This window comes from Megalops cyprinoides, chromosome 4 (genome assembly GCF_013368585.1).
Source record: "Megalops cyprinoides isolate fMegCyp1 chromosome 4, fMegCyp1.pri, whole genome shotgun sequence".
Taxonomy (NCBI): domain Eukaryota; kingdom Metazoa; phylum Chordata; class Actinopteri; order Elopiformes; family Megalopidae; genus Megalops; species Megalops cyprinoides.
Genome location: NC_050586.1, coordinates 9281531 through 9304492, shown reverse-complemented (window position 1 = coordinate 9304492; position 22962 = coordinate 9281531). Strand labels below are relative to the sequence as shown.

At 43.3% G+C, this 22962-nt stretch overlaps 2 protein-coding genes across 20 annotated transcripts in view; both read right to left on the bottom strand.

Annotated features, from left to right (window-relative positions):
- The window catches only part of rimbp2 (RIMS binding protein 2), a 132277-nt gene extending 126775 nt beyond the window's left edge, over window positions 1-5502 (bottom strand). For 17 of the 18 annotated variants that reach the window (XR_005004911.1, XM_036526060.1, XM_036526065.1 and 14 more), the window contains exons 1-3: window positions 5160-5502; window positions 3343-3433; window positions 2505-2622 (exon numbers count right to left, since the gene is read on the bottom strand). The gene's annotated coding sequence lies outside the window, so the exon portion shown is untranslated. Of the gene's footprint in view, window positions 1-1468; window positions 1489-2504; window positions 2623-3342; window positions 3434-5159 lie in introns of those variants that run through there. The other variant, XM_036526061.1, reaches the window with a different exon arrangement.
- A 3638-nt stretch (window positions 5503-9140) lies between these two features.
- On the bottom strand, window positions 9141-22022 carry stx2b (syntaxin 2b). 2 transcript variants are annotated; one of them, XM_036526983.1, is made up of 10 exons: window positions 21605-22020; window positions 19208-19282; window positions 19006-19105; window positions 16238-16312; window positions 14916-14989; window positions 14147-14255; window positions 11461-11534; window positions 11056-11193; window positions 10626-10736; window positions 9141-9664 (listed from the first exon to the last, which is right to left on the bottom strand). In XM_036526983.1, exons 1-10 carry the CDS (start codon window positions 21632-21634, stop codon window positions 9587-9589), a joined length of 864 nt encoding a protein of 287 aa, XP_036382876.1. In that variant the 5' UTR covers window positions 21635-22020; the 3' UTR covers window positions 9141-9586. The 2 variants fall into 2 exon arrangements, with proteins under 2 accessions (XP_036382876.1, XP_036382875.1); XM_036526982.1 differs by lacking the exon at window positions 9141-9664 and adding an exon at window positions 9893-10211 and having other exon boundaries at window positions 21605-22022.
- Window positions 22023-22962: the final 940 nt, after the last annotated feature.

The window sequence follows — 22962 nt, the reverse complement described above, 5'->3', positions numbered from 1 at the left end:
TAATTAACCTACGCTGAATAAAAATACACCCACTACTGCCTGTATGAACACACACACATATACACACAAGTAATTGTTCTTGGAGGTAGTGCTGACTAATTAAAATTGTGTGGAAAAAGTGAAATATTATCATATATAATGACTATATTGTACATGCCAACCCAGTGACATGTACACGCACCCCCAAGGACGGCTCCCAGGTCACCATTTGCCCTCTGACCTGTCCATATCCTTTGGCCACCAATAAGAACCCCAACAGGGCCAAGGATACAGGACAATATAAAAGTAGTGGTGACCTCCCCCACCTCAATACTGCACCAATACCTGTGGGGTGAAGAACTGGGGAGACAAAATTGTATTGTGTTATTGTGTGTGTCTGTGCCCACGAAACCACACACACACACAAACACACACACACAAACAACACATTCCACACATACTCCACGAAAATCCTCAATAAAATTCTGAACCCGGAACCTGACTCTGGACCCTAAACTCCGGAACCCTGTGTCCTGACCGACACCCCACTGTGACAGCAACATTAGCCTGAACCTAGTTTATGGGTGAAACTCAGTTTCACTGTTTTTATAAATTCATACACAAAACAGATGTAACGCGGAGGCCCGCGGAGAGCGCGTTGCGGAGAGCGGTTTGCGGAGAGCATACGCCCGCATTACGGTCCATCTGTCTGGGTTTACAGGACGACATGTCGCGTGGCTGACTCCCCGTGAAAGCCTAATGCGGGAGAACCATCTCCAGCATCTGTTTTTTTTCCGAGCGTTTCTCCACTCCAGTCTTCTAAAGAGTATGAACCCCACAGCTTTCCTCAGCCAAACAATAGACAGTGACAGGTCTCAAATCGCTCACATGCAGATTTGGATAAAGGTGACAGTCACATATAAGTCAAATATATATACATATTATTATAATCTACATTAACACATTACTGTATCCCATATTAGTATTTTATTATATCTCCCAGTTTGCCCCCCTTAAAGAGTAGGACTCTGGGCCCTCTTGGGGAGAAAAAAGTACCACAGAACCCTGATGATTGGCTAGTCCCAATCTACCACTTATTTTATTCTAAGTGAAAAGTTTAGCTGGACTGTTTTGACCTATTTTTTTGCACCTTCACTTTCTTTTCCACATACTATTACCTGGAGTACCTGAGAAATAGCTGAAATACAAAAATCACACCTTCAAAATGTAATTTTACAGATGTAGCCATCCCTAAGCCTAAGAGAGATGTCAGGTAAAGATCTAAAGGGAAGGGTGCATGGGTATTTTTCACCAAATCAGAACATGAAATCTTCACTCAAATACCCATAACTCATGCAGAGGTGGTGGATGTGGAGATGGTTTTGCATTACCGACAGAGAGAGGACCAAGGTGTATAACATGCAGCTGAGGGGAAAGCCAACACAACTGTAATCATATAAAGAGGAATGAGGTTTAATTTTCAACTTACTTAATTTGGTGCTGTCCTTTTTTTGCTCTCAGGGGTTTCAGCATCATCTGTTTGATTTGCTGTCTCTTTGTCTTCATAGCTCAGCAACAATAACACTCATTTGGCTTTTCTTGTCTCTTTTGGTATTGCCTCTCTTTTTGCAAGAAAGATTGTATTATACGACCTTTCTGGCTCAGGCTCATCCCATGCCAATGTAAAGGTCAATTATCATACAGGTAGCTACCCCCCAACCTCAGACCAGACATTTGGACAAACCGATTAAATGTCTCCTATTGCTGAGAGAGTGTGGTTTCGCAGCAGCACAATACACAGAGAGAGGCACTATTATAACAGTATCAAATCAATGCTCAGCTGTAATATGCCACAGACAAATGCCCCCTGCGTTATTGTCCCAAATTCAGGTCCCATGGTCCCCGGTGTGAGCCTGATTGCACCTGCCTCAAGTTTGTCACAGTGGTGCTGCTCTCCCTGACAGTGATGTCATCAGCGCAAAGGCGGAACCAGGTTTAACATCTGCCTGCCTTGCAGCAAATCACGGTTCAACAGAAGAGCGGAAGAACATTTTAAATCATGTTCACAAACTGGAATAAAAAAAAAAACACAAAAACAGTGTGTCCTGCTTTACTGGCTGGATCTAGGAGCATAGTTTCTCCATGGCACTCTGTCTGTGGTCAACAGGATAGCAACCACGAGGAAAAGGAAATGATTAGATCCTAATGAAGAGCCCTGCCTATTTCATGGACAACATCGACGCTGCGTTCACAGCTTTCGACTTCAACTCCACTGAACAATTTTGCAACAACTGAGCGAAGAAGCTAAATCGCCTTTGAAGATCATACTGTCATGCTCGGCGAGCATTAGGTCCCTGAGGCAGCCTTACATTAGTCTTACTTGATTGAGACAGTAATTAATGCCTCTTGCTCCTCAAAAAACTCACAGATTAGTCTCAGGAGACTTCTAACTGCATATTCCTAACCCCTCGCTCTGCCAAGTAGAACAGCCGTACAAAGTGAATGCCATCAATCCCAGTACTTACTTGTGCTTCTCCTATGTGTCCACTACAGCATAGGGGTCAGACCCACAGTATATAGTGGACCACAGTCACACTTCCCGGAGAGCTTGCTGTCATCACCACCATGGTCCATAGTCCTCTCCTGCATTGAGCCAGACAGGAAAGCAGACATTACAAGCTACACCCATCATTTGCACTGAAGCACTGTAAATCCACAGCTAAGAGAAAAAACTCAAGGCGACAGGCGGGGTCCAGGTGACAGAGAATCCAATCAGCGGTGCCTTCAAGTTATGAGCAATTCCATCAATGACAAAGTGAATAAATATAAAACAATGTCAGTGGCCAAGGCTGCAGAGAAACTGCTGCCCGTTATTCCTTATAATGCGGTTATGAAGTGGAAAAAAAGTGTTAATTCCCAGTATTTCACACTTATTTTAAGACTTGTTAACAACATGATAATGAGATTTTTGGTTTTCTAATTACCATTCTGAGAAGTAGATGGCACTGAAAAAGACAGCATTGAAATAATCAACACGTTAGTAATTGGCATGATCCTCGAATGGTCCTAGAGTTTGTACCTGCATGTTCAGGCATGGCCAGAATCTTTGGGCATTTATGAGAACGGATTGCATTTGGTCATGCATTGAAGTTTAATGTTAATTGGGGTTAACTTGATGGCATATTTTTAGACAAAAAAGATGCACAGCAAAGTAATTTAATTGAAAAGCTTGAATTTTGTCTGTGGTTTTTCTTTTCTGGAGCTACATTTCTGTAATATATACCTGTATGGCTGTGTGGCTCCATAATATTCTTGATTAATTCTACATTATATTCCCTGGTGGCAAATTAATCCTTCCCTTACCATTTTCTCCTGTCTTCACTGTAGAAATGCAGGTAAGAGTTGAATAGCATGTTCAGCACAGATGTAACAGTTCCACAGATGAAAATGCAGCCTGAAACAATTTAAAAGAGAGAAAACAAACAAAAGTGGAGAAATATCTGATTTGGTCATTAGGCAACACAATATGATATCTTATTTTTAAGTTAATAAGGATATTGATCATTACACATATGGAATCTTCGGATGAGACAAAAAAACAACAGCACAACCATTCACATATACATTAAAATGCCAACCTTTCATTTCCCCCATCACTATACATGGTTCTAAACATTTTATCTCTCTCTACACAGATGATATCCTGCTATTTCTCTCCAATGTTGACAACTCAATTCCCTCCGTGTTGTCCTTGTCTGATGACTTTAAGGATGGCTATAAAATCATCATACATCATATCATACTCCATTTTAGTTTGGAATAAAGTAGAGAATTTAGGAATATGCCTAAATATCAAAAACTATCGCCTCTCTGGAACAATCCACATATTTTAACAGCAGGTGAACCCTTCAAATTTACTCCCTGGGCATCTCAGGGCATTAACACTTTGGAGAATATATATGGTGACAGTGGCCTTCATTCATTCCAGGAATTACAGCAAATGTTTGACCTCCCAGGCTCCTAATTTCTTCTTTGTTTAAGATTGCGATCATCAATGAAGGCACGTGGTGTTCCGTCTGATGCACAAATACAAACCCACCCAATGTCAGATTGGATTAACAGCAGCCAGTGCTCTCGGGGATTGGTTACAAAAATATACAATTCTCTCATAAGTGCGCAGTGTAAAACATTACCAGTTGAAAATTTTTGTGACAGGGAGTTAAGTAAAGCTGCCCTTCACCTAGACTGGTAAATAACACATCTCAAAATTTGAGCCACCAGTTGATCAACTTCAAGATAATCCATAGATTTTATGCCACTCCTTACAAACTTTACAGAATGGGACTAGTTTCAAGTCCTAATTGTACTTTGTGTCCAAATTCTTCTGTGGGAACAGTGCTTCACATGTTTTGGGAATGTGCTAAGATGCATGCTTTATGGACATTCACTGAACATCCTCGCGAACTCTTCAGTAAGTGGCTGAACAGCCCGATCTGTGGGCAGACTAAAAACAAAGCACAAAACTGTTCACTCAACACCAGCGATATCACACCTGATGAACCGTCCTTCTTAATCGGATAATTTCCCCCCTCCACCCTTGGCATTTATATGTCCGATTAAAACATAATTGTATGATATTTTTGCTGACATTTCAGACAACTTTTTAAAATGGTACATGTCTGGGCCGTGCCAAGTAAAAGAGTATTTTATAAATTGAATTAATATGGCCAAACTCTGTTTTAGTATGCAGGCAGTAACTGATAATACTATCAGAATATGTAGCATACTTCTGTAAAGGAACACCAATCCCCGAATCAGCAGGAGGTAGAGGTCCACATGAGGTGTTCTACATTTTGACTAGCCCATTGACCATCCCGTCCACTGGTCTGGTGAATCTATTTTGCTACAGAATGCTAAATTCACAGTTTCTATGCACAACAGCTTTTTGGCTTCATCTGCTTAGAAGTGGGCAAGCAAGCTTGTGCAGATATCTCAGCTGCAGAGACAAGTACTTCTAACCGATTTTGAATGCCTGTTAGATTCCCCAAATCTGATTATGCAGGTATTTGGTAAAGGACGAACACAGTGTCTCAGAAGGATGCAGCGAATTGCTCAGGAGCTGGTGGGCTAAAGTAGCTTTCTCTCTGTGGCAATTGTCCACATCATTGATTGTTTCTTACCAGAAAGCAGGTGGTCAATCATTCCTCTCTGATCCGCTGGTCACATTCATCCAGTCCCTTGCATAGCATTTCTGCAGATAACCCTTGTATGCTGAGGACAGTTGGGCCACAGATTCCTCAGTAGTAAAAGAATGTGAAAAGGAAGGCTGTTCCTACTGTGCTGGAACAAAACGTCAGCATTCAAACTGCACATGATGAACTTCTCCTTCTCCTCCCTCTCGGAGGACACCGTGCGGCGCCTCGTCCAGCATCCCTGCAGATCGTGGGTGCGTGTGCAAGCGCATGTGTTTTTGCATGTGCGTTGCGCGTCCCCGTCAGCGTGTGTTGATCAGAACGACACCCGCGAGCGTTTGAGAGTGAACGCACTGGCCCACTCTCCTCTCTGCTCCTTCCTGTTATTGTGGCGGGCACTGCTTGCTGTGTAGCCATATGGCACCGAAGAACTGGACAGACACACACAGAGAAAATGGCACATTCCCACAATGTCAACAGAGAGACAGCGCCACTTATCACTTGCAGTTGATGATTAAATATTTCACGTTAAGAGTACGCTTGCTTCAAAACAATATAATGCTGTTGCTGCTTTTTAGGACAACAGTTTAAGTAATTAATCATAAGCTCAATATGATTCACACACCACCACCATGATTACGCATGTAATCATGTAAATACAAACTTGAAAAATTATATTATCAGTTAGCTGGACCCCAAGTCGCTACAGTGTACAAAAGGCACAGTTTGCAACTTCAGTTTTGAGGTTAGTGACAGTTTTGAACTGTCCACTATACACAGCCCATAAAACACTTTCCATCAAGGGGCCCAAATAAGGATATAAATCTTGCTGTCGAACCCAACCATGAGTCAACACGGAAATCTATTAAAAGCGAGCATTTCAGCCATGGAATTAGAAGTGTCTGCCAGGTGGTGACTAACCAGGCCAACAGTGTGTAGGAAGTGTTACTATATATACATACCTGCAAGTCCTGCCTGTGGAGATGCAGGCTGAGATTCAGGCTGCTCTGGCCAGAGTTTGGGCTGTAACAGGTGGACAAGGCCGGGCCGAGTGGGCAGAAATGCTGTCTCAGCCCGTGGTGCTCAGCAGAAATGCACAACCAAACCAAGGTAAGACTATCCTGTAAAACAGGATTATCTCACACCACTCACAGTGAAGACTCAGATTTGAGCTCTTCCTCTGAGTGATGTAGAACATGATTTTTTTAATGTGACCGAGTGGACCACCTGGTGCCCTGCAGTTACCCTTCTGCCTGCTTGCTCTTTCGGTTGCCACGGGTGAAGACGCTCCTGACACCAAGACATGCTTCAGAAATTGATGTCAACATCCAGCAATTCTAGAGGTGTGGTATATTCGCTGCGAGGTTGCAGTGCAAAGCAAAAGGTCCACATATGGTTCACATATAATCCCAAAGAGGGGATTATCTTGTTGTAACTTTGTTGTAACTTCCCACTTTGGCAAAATATTCAAATCCATGACTAGAAACCTTGATTATAAACTTTTTTATGGTTTTTAGGCCTAATCCTAAATCTGTATTGATTTACTATGGAGTTACAGACACACAGTAATCTCTAGATTTGGGTATAGAATGCATTTAAGTAAAATACCAAGAAACACTTAAAACGTAAAATAAAATGCTATAGTTGAACGGGCTGTAATTGGGGGAGGTTTCTGTGGAGGTGCTCATTGGTCCGGTCCTTGCCTTGCCACACACATAAAAACACAGGATACGTGCAAACGCCACGCGATTCCTCTAAGCAAGAACGGCCTTGGAGATCGACGCCTTTGCGGTCTGCGAACAAGCCTGCTCTTGTGCCCTGGCGCTCAGGGAAGGCCTTGGCTCAGTCTAAAAATACCGCGTGGTGCCCGGTCTGGCACAGTGCACAGGACAGACCGAGGTCAGAACCCAGAGCAGGGATACACAGGAGACCACAATTTCCACAGCCAGGCCGCAAAACACAACACAATGCCAGTGTGATCAGACACACAGTCCCCTGGAAGGGCCTGTCCCATCATTGTGGACATCTAAATGCATCCTGTGAAACAAGTTCTATTTCAAGCACAAATATTATCACATCTCTAACAACTATGTTTGTTTGTTTTTTTTTTTTTTTTACTGAAATTACATTCACCCATTGTGCTGCATGCACCCATGGAACTGTCCAAGAATACAATGAAATGGATAACAACTCATTCCAGGAGCCACAAAGTAGCAATTAAGGAAAAGACATGACACACTGTATAAAATAACAACATACGTACTATGGAGGTAGTAATTGCTTACACTTTAAAAAGCACCCTTTTTAAATAACATGTATGCTCCAGGTCAGTCACAGTATCCTCCACCATGACTGTGTAGACTGTGTGCTTTCTTTTTAGCTCATGCAAAATAGTCAGGTCTTTCCTCAGATAAATATTTTTAGACACATGCTACAGCAGCCATGTCAAACCTGCAGTGTTCAGTCCTGTGAGGGCAAAATGTGTCTTCCTCTCCCTTCCTCATCCCTCAGTATGGCTTAGAGCAAATGTTAGGCTCAGTCTGCCTTGAGTACAGAGGTATGACAGTCTTAAAATCAACAGAATGAGCCACATCTTATATTTTGGTTTGTTTATTTCTGCTAGATTCAGTCAGCAATGTCACATATAAACAAGGCAGGATATGAGGCCCTTGTCCAGAGGGTTTAAGTAAATCAAAATAAAAATGAAAATAAAAATATAATAACAATGAAATAAAAAAATAATAATGAACAACTGGATTCACAATGGCTAAGAGGCGCGACTTCATCGTTAGCAGAGTTAAATAATCCCAACCAAAAAGCCAAAGGGGTTTCACTGGTCATATTCAGACAATCCAGGATGTTTACGCTGTTTTGCTTAATGCTATCACAATGAACAGAATAAATAAAGCATGGAAAACTAACTTTTTAAATTCCATTTTTATTAAGGCAACAGAAATCTAAATAATGAGAAGTGTCTAGAGGCACAAAGTCAGTTGCGAAATCGGGTAAGAACATAGACCAATCACAGCACTAAGCCTCAGCAGGTTCATGTAAAATGTGCGATTACCAACACCTGTAGTGTTGCTCATTTTCACATACGAATAATTTCACTCCTACAGAGCTGAGACTCTGATTTAATATGCTGCATTTCAGTGTGGAGGCTCAGATTGCATTCTTCTCTCATGGAATGCCACAAGACCGCTCAGAGCTTTTTCTTTTTTTTTTAATTACACTTAAGAGAGGGGAAAAAACAACTTTCCATCCAGTGATATTTGTGAGGTATTTTGAAACATTTCTTAGGATTTAAGGAATCTTGGAAAATTGTACAAGACTTTAAGATGTGCTTCTTGGAGGTACATCATGAATGAAATGACTAAAGCTAACTGCACTTTTTTTTTGCTAAAACTCTACATTACTCAGTCAGTTCTCAGGCACATTCTGGTCATGATCACAGTTGTCAACACAAATACATACACATAATAACTAAAAAATCAAAACTATTAGTTGTCTACTGTGCAAAAACAGGTCAAATTCACTTCAACTAATAAAAGACAGGCTACAAAACAATATTTAATACAATATGAACAAAGATCTAAGATCTGATTTAAAGCTTACAAATTGGGGTTACGCACAGGGCAAAGGTCGAAGGGTTCTCTTTAAGGCTTGAGAGTGCTGAAGTGCAGAAAGGTGACACATTCATTAAGACAGGCCACTGGAGAGCTGGCCTGTACAGTACATCACAGCAGAGACTCCAAAAATGGGTCTGTCTGTGTCCCAGTGATTCCATGAAATAGCATTTCTTCCAAAAGGACACTTTGAACTGATTCAGTGACATAGAAAATCCCAATCAGGACACGATGAACTCAAAAGTGACACATTTGTTTTGGAAAGGATTCATAGCAGCAATCTGAGGACTGGAGTGTGTGTGTGTGTGTGTGTGAGAGAGAGAGAGTGTATGTGTGAGTGTGTATGTGTGTATTGGGAGAGAGAGACAGAGAGAGAGAGACAGAGACAGAGAGAGAGAGAGAGCAGGGTTCTATCTATAAGCAACAGACTGAAGCTGGCAGGCATTTTGTAATGCCAGACAAGCTGTCTGCAGATTTTCTATGGAAAAAACTAATATATACTCAAAAAACTGGAGTGACTGCTGTGTAACACAAAACTAAAAGGCCTCGTCAGGTGGTACTGCTGAGCGTGAAGAGTGATGGTTCAAATCAGCCCCATTGTTTCAAATATCATCAAATATCATGGGTGTCGGGAAAATGCACCCTACCTGATGCATGCGATTCATTATAAGACAATAATGCTAAGCTTGGGTCTTTGCATACACGTTTTCCGTCTTGTCCTCTGGTGGCGGACATGTCCCTGACGGTCCTCTTTTCTTCGGTTACAGGTGCAACGCTGAGGGGCGAGCACTACGACACCGTCGTCCCAATGATGATGGCTAAAATAATGACAGCAACTACCACACAAATAGCGATATAAACGGTTTTCTGTAAAAAGGAATAGGACACAGAAGGAAAGAGGAGAAATGGGACAAAGAGGCAAAATCAGTTGGAATTATGCATTATTCCGTACACAGATGCATTAGGCAATACTATCACTATGTAAGTATGACAGCACATCTCAGTTCTACGTGGACAAATACATGGATCAAAGGAGGCAACAAATGACAATGAGGCGTGAGTCTGAAGCATGTCGTCGGTCACATTTACACAGGCAGAGCCTGCAATCTGTCTTTGAGCTTGTGTGTTATCCAACTTTAGAGTATATCAGCAGAGTAAAGTGGAGCGTTCATTGCCTCTATGCTGAACCCAAAGCCTCTTCTGGGCCACCAGACACGTTTTTTGCGAAACTTTTTGAAAACTTAGCTGCCTCAGCAGCTAGTGAGTAATGTCAGGTGATGGGCGTGGTAGTTACCTAGAGCAGCATGTGACACAGGGTTTATTTAGGGGGTTTATTTAGTCCCACGGACAGGCCGACGATTAGTGCAATTAGAGCAAGCAGGACCAGCAGAGCAAGAGCAATTATGACATACTTCTGCCAAAAACAAAATCAAGAGGGTTATATTCACATACAGATGCAAGGCAAAACTCAGAAGCACTACAACATCACAACAAATGTGATAAACTGTTAAAAAAAAAAAAAAAAAGCAGTTGCTACGGGTGTTATGCTGTGGCTTACACAGGGTCGCATATAAACGCAGACTAGTGTTAAGACATTTAACCTTTCTGGCCGAACTGGTTAAAAGCGTTAATTTGGAACTTTACTCAAAGGTGGATGCAAGGTGGATAAGACTGTTCCGACACCTCAGCAATCTGAGCAGATGCTACACAGCTGCCTGAAACCAGATCAGTCCAGATGGGTACAATGTTTGGGTGCACACACACATACACATGCTGGACACCCATCGGTGGGCGTGCTGTGCTTTGGGGAGGGGGGGGGGGTGATTACCCTGCGAGCTTTCTTCTGGTATCTCACAGCCTTTTTGGTCTCCTCTTTGGCGTGGCCGATATACTCCACCGCATTAGTCACATTTTTCTCAATGTTGTTAATCATGTCCCCCTTTAGCAGGAAAAGGAAAAAAAAAAACTTGAAATGGAGATTTAAAAAAATACACATGGTCCCTACCTCCAAGGGGCCAAACCAACACTACGTGCACCTTGGCAACTTCTCGGGTTATGTTTCTTTAAGAACGTTTTGGTAGCAGTGTGAAATAAATTTTGGACTTCACTACAGCAATTTAACCAACCTGGCAAAAGTGTGTACCAAACCCGTTCCAGTACTGAAGGCAAGACAAACATTATTGTTATGTCACTTGGTAGGACCAGCCAAGCCTAGTTGAGCCTAGGCAGACTGTAAGACTCAGAGGAGCGACAGGTACCTGGGTCTCCACCAGCATGGCCATGTCCACAAACATCTCATGGAGCTCCCTGATGCTGGACTCCAGGCGGATGATGTCCTTGTGCCGCGACTCGATCTCGTTCAAAGCCTGCCGAGTGATCTGCGAGTCTGAGATTATCTGCATGGAAGAGAGCGTCTTTTAAGTCACAAGGGTATACAAGTCCTATTACTGTCAATATGCTTTTAGAAACACACAAGAACACTGCCTTGGGCCCATCTGTTTTCTTAAGATAAAAGCCTGCATTTTTTAAATACAAACTTCCACAAGGGGGCACTACCAACTTGTAAGGAGACTACTGTACAGCTGCTCAGCACAATGTTAAAAAGGTACTTTTAAAGCTATTTTGGTTTATCTGGTTTTGGCTGAGGGGTCTCACAGACTCACATCAGATGTGAAAATGGCCGGATTGCCACTCTCCAGCATGTCCTCCAGCTCCTCGTCCGTGGTCACTTTTCCAGCTTCAACAGATTATTACAGTTAATTTACCACAGGAACGAGGCAAAGTCATCTGACACAAATGCACATTCATTCATGCCAAGGACAGAAATTTCACAAGGTTGACATAGCGACCAAACAGAAGGGTACAAATTTCCACCAAGACAGCAGAGTGATGTAACAATGGCTTGAAAAGGATAGAATGGCTCATCTAACTGGACGCTTTTGTCAAAAAACAAGGTAAGCAACCCCTTCTGTGTGCATAAGTGTGTGTGAGTGTCTGTGTGCGCACGCCTGTGTGCATGTGTGTCTGAGGGAGATAAAGAAAGGCAGCCACAATCTGGTCCCAGGGCCATGTTGATTCAGCTGGGGTTACCACTTCCAGAAACAAAGGAACAATACACAAACTGAACTAAAGGGGAAAGAACAATATACAAGCGGAACTTCTAAACAACGGAGTGACAAGAAATGCTCTTCACGTATGAACACAGCAGTGCCATTCTCCCGTGAGGAACCATAGGGCGATCCTCTTATAAATGCAGTCATGATTACACATTACAGCAGGCTCCTGAGATGGGGCTGTTGTGTTCCCTGGGGGATGGGACTGGGGGAGGGGGGGGGGGGAGGGGGTGAATGGTGTATTCACAACAAGCCCTCCTCCCCCTGCAGTGCCCACGATCCCTCTGGTTAGCACAACAATGTGTAGCACAATGAGGCTCTGTGGCACGGCTAGCTGCTAAGGCCCTGTGGCGCACACGCACGCACACGCACAAATTACAGGGCCCAGTGTGCAGTGACAGCTAAAATTCCACCCACTGACATCAAGAGTAACACTGCACCCACCCGGAAAACAGGGAACATGGTTTCAGAGGCTTGGGTGGATGTTAAATGGGGGAAAATAACTCCGAACACACCTTAAATCAGCCGAGAGAAACTAAGACAAGGAGGTGCGCGTTAAACCGCTGTATTTAATGTCACCATATCTCTCCCTCACATGCTACCCCTGTCTCACCCAGCGGCACTGATCTCCGATCGGTTCTTGAGAGGCACGAGCAGACGTGCGCTGGGGGGGGGCGGGGGGGGGCGGCAAGGGGCGGGGTCTGGAGGGGCGGACACTGCTAGCGTGTGATGCACACAGGGAGAGGCTGTGAAACTGCACGGCTCAGGGGGTGACTTCCTGTAGATTATCTCCAAGAATTTCCTGCTGGAATCCGGGCCGCAGCGACAGGAAAAAAAAAAAAAGCACAAAGCCAGTGGCAGCGTCCGCGAGCAGGCGGCCAAGCATGTGCCTCGCATTCCCGCAGCTAATCGTGTGCGGCGGCTTCTCCTGTCCCTGTCCCTTCTCATTTTCACAGCCACAAAGGCAACATTATTCCCCAAGTCTGGCTCATTCACACGCTGTAGTATGCCATTTTTCAGCTGCGGTGCTGGAATGGTAATTTGCCTTCTGTTTCACGGAGTGGGTTCTCAACCATCACAGCCGCAACAGTGTTAATCATTTTACTTCTGAATTTGCATTTGACCTAGGATCCTCTTTTACAGCGCTGAACCCAGTAATTCTATTTTTGCTTTTGCCTTTTCATGGAGCAAATCCTTTGACAAATTTGACCCTCTATGACCACCACCCTTCCCTATCTCTCCCCTTCCCCCCCAGTCACTCTCCCTGCCAGACACAGCCCCGCGGCACCGGCTGTGGACATCCCCCCCCCCCCCCCCCTCCCCCAGGTCACATGACCAGACCGCCGCAGCAACGGAGGCTCTCCTGCCCGCCGTTTCCAGGGAAACACTAACACAGGTGTCTCCTGTCGCGGGCTCCTCTGCCCCGAGTGTGGGCGTGGAACGGCTTCCTCGCCGCGGAGATCCCGGAGGGGCCTGCAGCGATCGCAGCTCTCACACACACAGCCAGAGAGCCGCAACACCTCTTCAGGGTGAAGGAGAGCTTCTTACTACCCCAACGCCTGTTGTCTAGGCCACCACGCCTATTCAACTTCAAAGTGATTCCCCCCAAAACGCCGTTTTGTATTGGATGGCCATTTGGCATACTGACAATTTGCAGAAAGTAGATTTGATAGAATAACAGAATCAATTCCCCAGATCATGCAGTAATCCACAAGAAAACAAAGGAAGAGGCCCTAATGGATGTGAGTGAGAGACACTAATAAATTAGGGAAACTACTCAAGCAAAATACAAAGACAGGAAAAATTAGTCATTTTATAAGTGAGGGATGAGGTGATTACAATTTCTTTCTGATGATTATTTATGACATCCTAGTTTGAGATGCACTGGGCAGACGTCCCATTACAACCACAACAAAACATGCTGAGATAAAACCATTCTCTCATTTCAACTGGAAAAGTGTAGCCTATATTATTTACAATCATACCATTGTCACCGCATCATTTTTTAACTGTACCAGCAGTACAGTGTGCTAATACATGCCAATTGAGCACTTTTGAGATAATCTGGTACATGGTAAGACTGGTAAATGCTCAATAAATTTACGTATCAATTACAGATCACTCTTGTAATATTGTGGCAATGGGACACAAAGAAGGGGCACTGAGGATGTTGTGTGTTTGTTTGAGAGGGTCCTGATTGGAGGATGGGAACCCTGGGCGTGGTCAGTCCACTCACTGATCTCCAGCTGCCTCTGGATCCTTCCTTTGCTTCTTTCCCGAAAGGACACTTGGGTCTCGTTGTACTGAGTCATGACCTCCACAAACTTCCGTGAGAGCACGGTGTGCTGGGGGTCAGCAAAACAAGGCAGGAAGAGAGGAGCACGGGGGGGGCAGAGGAGAGAGACGGAGAGGAAGAAGGAGGGAGAGAGAGGGAGACAGAGACCGGGGCGGGGGGGTATGGTAGAGAGGTTGAGACATTGGTGGAAGGGAGGGGGAGAGAGAGCGAGAGAGAGAGAGAGAAAGGGACAGGGAGACCAAGAGTAGAGGAAAGGAAAAAGAAAGTGAGACAAAGAGAAAGTGACAGAGGGGGTGCAAGAATAGTTTGTGAGGGGGGACAGGAGAAAAACAGGGGGAAGAGTGAGAAATGAAAACAGAAGAAAGGGGGCAGAGAAGGAGGGAAAGAGAAGAAAACAGAGGAGGGATGGAGACAGAGGAAAACAGAGGAGATGAAGAGGGAGAAATCTCAGCCCAGAAGCAATCCAAAAAGACACCACATAGCTAAAGTCCACTCATGCAAAAAGGGATGGAGGTCCCACTTGCTTTACATTCAGTGAAAACAGGATATGCACAGTCATACCACACAGTAATACACAGTATTCAAAAGCAAAGAAGGTCGTGTTGTTTTTGTACTCGCACACCAACAACTGCTGGAGCAGGAAAACGACAAAAAACAAAAGAACAAAAGAACAATGAACACAAGCAACTGTTGGGGAATGCTTCCTGACCTGGGTTTTCTGAATGCGGAGATCCACAGAGGCCCTGTTGGCGTTCTCGTCCTGGGGAAGGTTCTGCTGCATGGCTGTGGAAGCACAACGGGCCTCTTGTTAGGACAGTGTATGAACGCATCCCCCCCCATGCATTACTCTTCCACCAGGCGCATGGCACGCTTCAATCAAGGTTGCCTGCTGAGCCTATTAATTAAACTGAAGGTGTGCTTAGTCATTAAAAAAAAGACCTAATTACTGCACTGACAGCTATTAAGACCCACTTACGCCGTAAACTGTTCTTGTCCCAAGAAACGACAGCCTTGTTACAAGAGCTGTGCTCATCTGTAACTTAACCTGTTTCTGTTTCTGTAAAACAGCAGTCACCAGTCTGTGTTTTATTAGAGACTACTGCTTTCAGCAATTCTCTGGACAATGCAGAACTAAATATGATACAATTTTATGAATACAAACCAAAAACACTTCGAGACTGCACTTCCAGTAGACTGGTAAAAATAATCCCCCTGATAACTTTTCTTATAACATACCTGTGAGGGAACACATTCAAACGAATGTGTTCATCATAATGTGGCATCATAATCATAACACAATCAATAACTGGGAAATTAGTCATTTCAATGGATTGTGTCATACTTCCCAGCAGCTGAACGCATACCATTTAAATGGACTGTAATGTATTTTTTTCAGTTCCTCCTTCAAAGTCAAAATGCAACAGCGCACAACATGATGTATCAACACTAAATGTCTCAAGAGGCTTTGTTCCATTAGTGGACCAACACAAAAGGTTCTCCCATACTGAAGCTGAAAAAGGTCGTGCTGGTAATTGATCTGCACACAGCCATGCCACTAGAAATGGTGCTCTGAACAGATACACAAACTGGAAGTACAAGGTTTAGAGTCTAAGCTGTTTAAACAAAGGCCAAATAATTAATTTGACTTAATCTGAATAAAGATTTTGATTCAACCCTCTCCATATTGGCAGCTGATAAACACATGTAACCTTTGCTTTTAACGAGTAGAGTCATTCTAGTCACTGCATTAATCTGTGAGCAATCTATACTACACAAAATAAGACTGCTTATGGAAAAGGACCTCCTCTACATGGCATGAACCGAAAAGCACAACAGCTGAATCACCCTCCATTATGTGGTGCTCTGTAAATCCATCAGTGACCAATGACGGCACGGCTCAACCCTTAGGCTCTGCTCTACCATGCCAGGCAGGGTGTGCCACGCTCTCTCTCTTGGCTGTTTTTTTAAACCAAACTGCAACGGGACGGGGGTTAAACATAAAAACTGACACAGGCGTGCTCCTCGGCTCACATTTTAACTTGGCCCTCACGGTGTTGGCATTGTTCTTGATTTCCCTGGTTAGCTGCTCGAGTTCTTCTTTTGTCCCTGGAAGTGAGAACAGAGAGAGGGAGAGAGATGACTGAGGCGCTGTAGGCTGGATGTAGTTCAATGCTAAAAAGCCCATATTTTTCGGATCCAAATACCAATGTTTCCCCAAAGTCTGGGGCTGCACATAAGGAGACATTGTCAGAAAGCCCACTTGATCTCCAGTGTTGGTTAACACAAAGTCTCTTCACATTGTCTCTTTTAAGATCCACTGGTACCTATGACAGCGATGCAGTCCACATCCACCATGTCATTTTCATCCTTCTCTAGCAATGTGATCCCTAATTCACCAATGCATTCTTTAGTAACTTCTTTTTCTTCAATTTTACCCCTTTTCACCCAACCTCAGTAGATGCCAATTATGCATTTAAACTCGTCACCACCGCAATGACAGCTGTTGAACGTGTACAGAGGCGCAGGTGTTGAGAGTGGAGCCACGAGGGGATCCTGGCCGACCTACCCAACCCCATACCCAGCAGAACAAAGCCACCTCATTCTGCTGATGTGGGCATCTGGCCACTGTCATCAAATGAAATGGGCGGTTTGATAACTGGGCCATAGGGCTCAGCCAGTGTTTAAAACAAGTGTTTTTACTGTCAAAGTACTGTATGTTGGAATCCCCAATTCACCTTCACTGTAAAATATTTTCTAAGAATTCACTTGGTCAATCACTTGGTCAAACCCTCTCTAACTAATATGCTAGAAGTAAGCAACTTCTGAAGTTACAGTACATATCCATGCTCCGGGTGCTCACAGAACTAGACTCTCTCGTCATATGCCTGTGCAGCGCGGTACACAATTCCCGTGTCACTTACTAAAAAGAAATGCATACAATATGGCTAACATGGACACTTGAGCTGTGCATTTAGCAACCTCTCTGAGGCAGCTTTTCAGAGACAACACACCTCCCACCAGCTTCTCACAGCTGACAGTCCCCAGCACCACCACAATTGCATCAATGTCTCACTTCTGCCAACAAAAGAGGACACAAACTGGACTGCATCAAAACTAAAATCACACTTCCTCTGAAAGGGTGAAACTGTTGGCCTTTAGAGAACTACCAAAAAACCCCAAAACCAATAACTGAATGGTTTATCAATGCGAGCGCTGTCGCTCTCTCAGGGAATGAGTGTTTTACTGGTGATGTAGTGTGTGGGACTCAGTCCTAGGGAGGTGCCTGACGGGCCTTGCCAAGTCCAGCTCACGCAGTTGATCTGCAATGAACGGAACTGGCCATTGAGAAGGCCAGCTGCAGCCTTGTTCTGCTTGGAACGCACAAATACACACATGTTATCACACCAAGAAACCAAACGACACAGGCACAGGTGCGCGCACACACACACAAAACAGCGGCAAACATGCACACATACACACAAGGGAAAACAGACAGACAGACAGACAGACAGACACACACACAACCCTCCCCACATAAATCCCCATTGATCCTAGTCAGTTTTACTTCCTATTTATTTCGGTTTCCCACTATTACTCATGTTAATATCTTAAAACTTCCTTAAAGGAGCTGAATAAAGACCTACATACTTGACGAGGACTATACTAAAACACAGAAGTGACTTTGCACAATGTAACACTAGGTGTGTCTCTTTTGAACCTTTTCCCTGTTAGCGACATGCCAACACTCTAAATGCACTGTGCTCAAATGGTCAGTTAAACTATTAACAGAGCCCCTCCCTGCCTCTCCGGTCATCTCAAGGGGAACCTGGTCAGAGGCGGTTTCCTATTCAGGCTTCCTTGCTCTGCAGTTTATTTGCATTATGACAGATATGACATTTCCTGACACAGGACAATGCTGTGCAGGAAGTCAGGGCTATTTGTTTTCCTCCAGCCGCCCACTTTAAAGCCGTGGGTCTGAATATCATGTGCTATATTTATCCCTTCAGCTAACAAGAAAAATCGACATGGCATTTTAAATAATTGAGTTCTGTGTACATACCTCCTGTATGTCTTTGTATTTGTTCAAGAATTTACAACTACTTTGACATATCCATCAGTGTTTCTTCTTTAACCATGAAAATAAATATGATAAATATAAGACATTATTCCAGAAATATAAAGCATATCACAGTCAGACATGCTGTAGTCCACCTTACTTTGCATGCATTACAGCCAGGCCAGGATAACTATCAGGACATAAGAAATTTAATGACAACAGCAGGCCGCTCAGCCCACGAAGCCTTTCATTTTGAGCATATATTGGGCAATTAACTAAAGAATAAGATGCACGGCAGAAACTAGATTACTAAATACTACACTGAGGCAAGACTACACTGGTGTCTCAATCACTACTGAATATCTTGCATTACTATGAGGCAGCTCTCATTCACTCTTTAATTGGCTGAGCACTTCATGCAAATGATTCGCAGGAGAGAAGGCCCATGCATACCTCCACCAGCACAGGATGGTCATGCTGTTCCTGTGCTGAACAGAGTAGTTTCGACTAAAGCACTTTGATTTATACATTGGCTGGCTGTTTTCATACAATACTAAGAAAGCTATTTGTACACAATCGGTTCCTACAGTGGAAAAATAAATATGTTCGACCAGGAGTGGCTGGGTGTGATTGGCTCTGAACTGAAGTGTATATGCTTGAATAGGTGAGATCAGGGGAGAACAAGCAAGCAGCTGTGAACAGGTGTGTATTTAGGGAGATTTCTCAGTGACTGCCCACTTACTCTCGTCAGGGTTGGGCGCTGACAGGATCATGCTGTGCTTCTTTTTCACCTCGTCCACTTGGGATGAGATCTTATCAATGAGTCCTCGAACCTCCTCCACCTGCGAAACAAGATCATGCATCATTCTCCAACAGCACCACTATAAAGAGAACAACAGCAAGCACAAACAACAAACAGGCACCACACTTAAGGTCACACGTACCTTCCTGAAGAATCCCTCCATGAATGCATCTTTGTCAAGTGTAATGGTGACATCCTCCTCCTCATATGTACTGTTCTGCAAAGACAAGGGTAATTTCCTGTGACTATCAAAAATTGGCCTCTTCTGCTTTCTGTGAAAAATCCAGGAAATGCACATTTGGAAAACAAATCCCCTTTGACCACACCCTCATCTGCCTTTAAGGTGGATATTTTGATATTAAGTATTTGATATTTAAATAATTTCAGACAGTAATTCAGCTCAACCCATGCCCAATATTGATTGTGTGAATCAGGACATACCAATAATAATCTCAAAATGCCAGCACTGCAATGAAGACTACAATGTTTGCATTGCTGCGTCACCTCTTTCACACCACCAATGCTGAAAGCATTCCACCAAACTGCTGGTTTGTAGCCTTTTACATACACCAGACAAATCCCATAGCAAAGTTAATATAATGAGCAATATCCAAACTGCACATCGTAGTTTACAGCTCCAATGATTCCATTTAAATTTTAGTGTGCAGGACACACATTTAAATTATTTAAAAGGCTGCTTGAAATGGATTGTGATGTTAGCATTACAAGTAAAGGCTGTGCTGTTCAGAGTTAAGAGATAATAAAAACTATCTGGAATGTCAGTGGAACTACATGGTCACCACTGCAGAGAAAGTGAGGTGAGGTTAACTATCTGCTGACAAAGGTAAGAGAAAAACATGCCTGTTTAAATGGATGTACTATTTACATCAATAATTAGGTTACCAGATTGCTAGTATCACTGAATCACAGCTGAGGCACTTAACACTAAACCTCCAAAGCAGTTACACTATTCCTGGCTGATTCAAATTATGTGGTGTAACTATGTCTACATAAATCCTTCGATATTAAGTGTGCCTAGTCAAATGTTTGTACCCAGAGTAACGATTTTTTTAGCTGAGCTAAGGAATACAAAATAATCAAAAGCACGTCAGCGTTGTTCAGTTGCCCCTCAACAACTTTTGTGTCACAGTCAAACGCATTCCCAGAGCTTCAGTGTGAAAACAGACCAGGCCTGTCAAAAACACTACGTTATGTCCACACGCTCTAGTGAGACATTCACGCTGCACACCGTGGTATGCCACCATCAACTACACAGACAAATTCAGACAAATTCGCTATGCACATTTAAAAAAGTAGGAAGTTCTGCCCCCGCAAAACCACAGCAGGAATGTTTATTCCGTAACACTCTACACACGCCGGACCACAGATCCAAATGACTGTAACGTTACTGTAAAGTGTCACTGGTGCAAATATTCTTTTGTAGAAAGCTGACTTGATCCCCCATCTCCATATTAGAAGTAAAGATATTCGTGTCGATACAGCTTTCCGACCCTACACCAGAATCCGCTAAAATCAAGTATGACTCTCGGGCTTGGGACCACGACGTTGTTTCAGTCCACGAGTTGTCATGCCGTTAACTTGAATCATTTCAAGAAATAGCTAATGTCGGAGCACTTCAGCTGCACACCGGATGCACATTGGCATAATGGCAAAGAAGCCAGCTGCCGGATGAAAATGCCGTCACCATCAAATGCGAAGGCAAAAACTGGCGCTGTTCTCAAATTCCTCTTAATAAGGGTAAACTGAGACATACTTGGCATGTTTTTTTTTTTATTCATAGTTAAAAGTGTCCTCAAGCCCAAAAACTCACAATACACCTAAAAATGCGCACAACTTCTCAGTCCTCCCTGGAAATGAGACCTGTCCAACTCAATTTCAGTAAGTAACGCTAACTAAACGTTTTGGGTGGCAGTTTGATATAAGTAGCTACCTTCAGTTGAGTAGTTAGCCAACTTAACTAGGTAGCTCCTACTTACAAAATTGACTAAACTGAAAGGTAGTTTACAATTACATCGCCAACATTCTGCGTGATTAGGCACTTAAACAAAAGCTTATCTACCTAACATTATCCAAAAACAGAAAGTGGTTAAAGCTTCACATTCTCAGCTCGAATTCGTCGTTGGTTCCCGTTAGCAATTACTTAACTAACGTTACCTAGTCTTTTCCCTGACCACCCTGAACGTAGCTCCAGACCTACACCCCGGTAGTATAGCTAGCTAACGGCTAGCTCGCGAATTTACACCGTTACGTTCCATAATCCTTAAACTTACAAACGTTCATTTTAATGATTTGCTTTATGGTTAATTTGATGACCTAACTAGTTATTTTATTATCGGACAACTGACCGTCATAAAAATGTAACAACTGTAGGATCAACTAGCTAGCCAGCTAGCTAGCTATAATGTCACGGTTTGATGAAAACAGGGCATCGACTTTACTGAGAAGTTAGCTAATGTTTCTTAGTTGGCAAAGTAGCAACTTTATGCAATTTAAAGAGGAAGAATATATCTTCACTTACGGCTGTCAAGTCGGCCAACCGGTCCCTCATCACACTTCTTTTTTTTTTCCTACCAAAGTTGGTTTAAAAAAACATCAGCTAGCGTGCTAGCTAACGTTAACTCCCTTTCACGATGTAATCCAATGTCTTGGTACTGTCCCCCAGAATGAAGCTGAAAATGTATCCACACGCATCGGTTGTTGTATACGGCGATTGTCACGTTGAATTTTAACGTTAACTTTTCACTATGCAAGGATGAGCAGCAATGCTTGGGGCTTTCCGTGGTTTGTGTCTTCCCTTACGGTTAGCCAGCCTCCCAACTCCTCAAAACTAATTTGAACTGCGGCTTGGCCTCGGAAACGCCTCTTCACGCTCACGATCGTCCACACACACCATCACATCAGTGGAGACCGGAGAAAGGGTGTATTCAATTAAAACAATTTCGTACTGATGCTGTGGGGTTGTGTAGCGCTCTAATACGGAAACTAGATAGACTGCAACGATGTGACCATTACAAGCCAGTCATTCATGACACATAGGAGCTTGTCATCAACATGTACCTACAAGAAATAACGGAGCCAGCTGATAATGTGGAATACATGAACTAGCTTGTCACCTAGCCTAACCACTGTATTTCAATCCACATGGAAGCCATACAGAAAACATAGAATGCAGTCAAGACTTGATTTGAATGACTTAAATTCCTGCTAAATATGTAACAACGGCTGCATTTGTCGACGCCTTCCGGAGTTTCATTTGCGAAGTTTAGATAATCCAAAACCGGTGGTTACTTAGCTGCTGTGCTTCAGACAGGAGTTGCCTATAAATTCTGATATAGGACCTGCTTTGCTGTTCAGTTTATAATGGCTATGCTATGGCTACAATTGTGGTTGGAGAATCTGGTCCTACATCAGCACTTACGGGCAACGCCTATCTGCAAGGAAAGCCACCACCGAGATGGTAGACAAACCTGGACTAATCTTAATCATTTGACTACCTCTGAGGGATTCCAAAGCGCCACAATTGCCCATTGAATACACGCACACAATAGTTTGAAACACCACAAGTCCATACAGGTTCACAGATGTTAGCTTGTGATGTGTAGACAAGAAAGTAGACGGTATGGTATAAATTGTAAGCATTTTGTTATGGTCTTACTGTCAGATGTTTAAACGTTTCACTTCGTGTCCTATTCACAAATTGAACAAAAGTTTTATAAGACCGTACAATTACCTCTTGTTACTACTAAAATAGTTTAATAGCAATGTTTCTTTTTCATGATATAAACTTGAGGTTGGCATATAGGCTGGTATATACATAAATTTGTCTCGCTGTGCCAGATCGCAAGGAGTCTAAATCTATACCCGAAAATGAGTTTG

Bases quoted from the DNA above. Each gene is read 5' to 3' on its own strand.
- stx2b (XM_036526982.1), bottom strand. From the start codon at position 21,634: ATGAGGGACCGGTTGGCCGACTTGACAGCC. The intron at 10,737-11,055 runs GTACCTGTCGCT...TTCCTGCTAAAG, and splicing joins CCATGCTGGTGGAGACCCAG to GGGGACATGATTAACAACAT. The intron at 10,212-10,625 runs GTAATCACCCCC...TGTTTTTGGCAG, and splicing joins ACCAGAAGAAAGCTCGCAGG to AAGTATGTCATAATTGCTCT.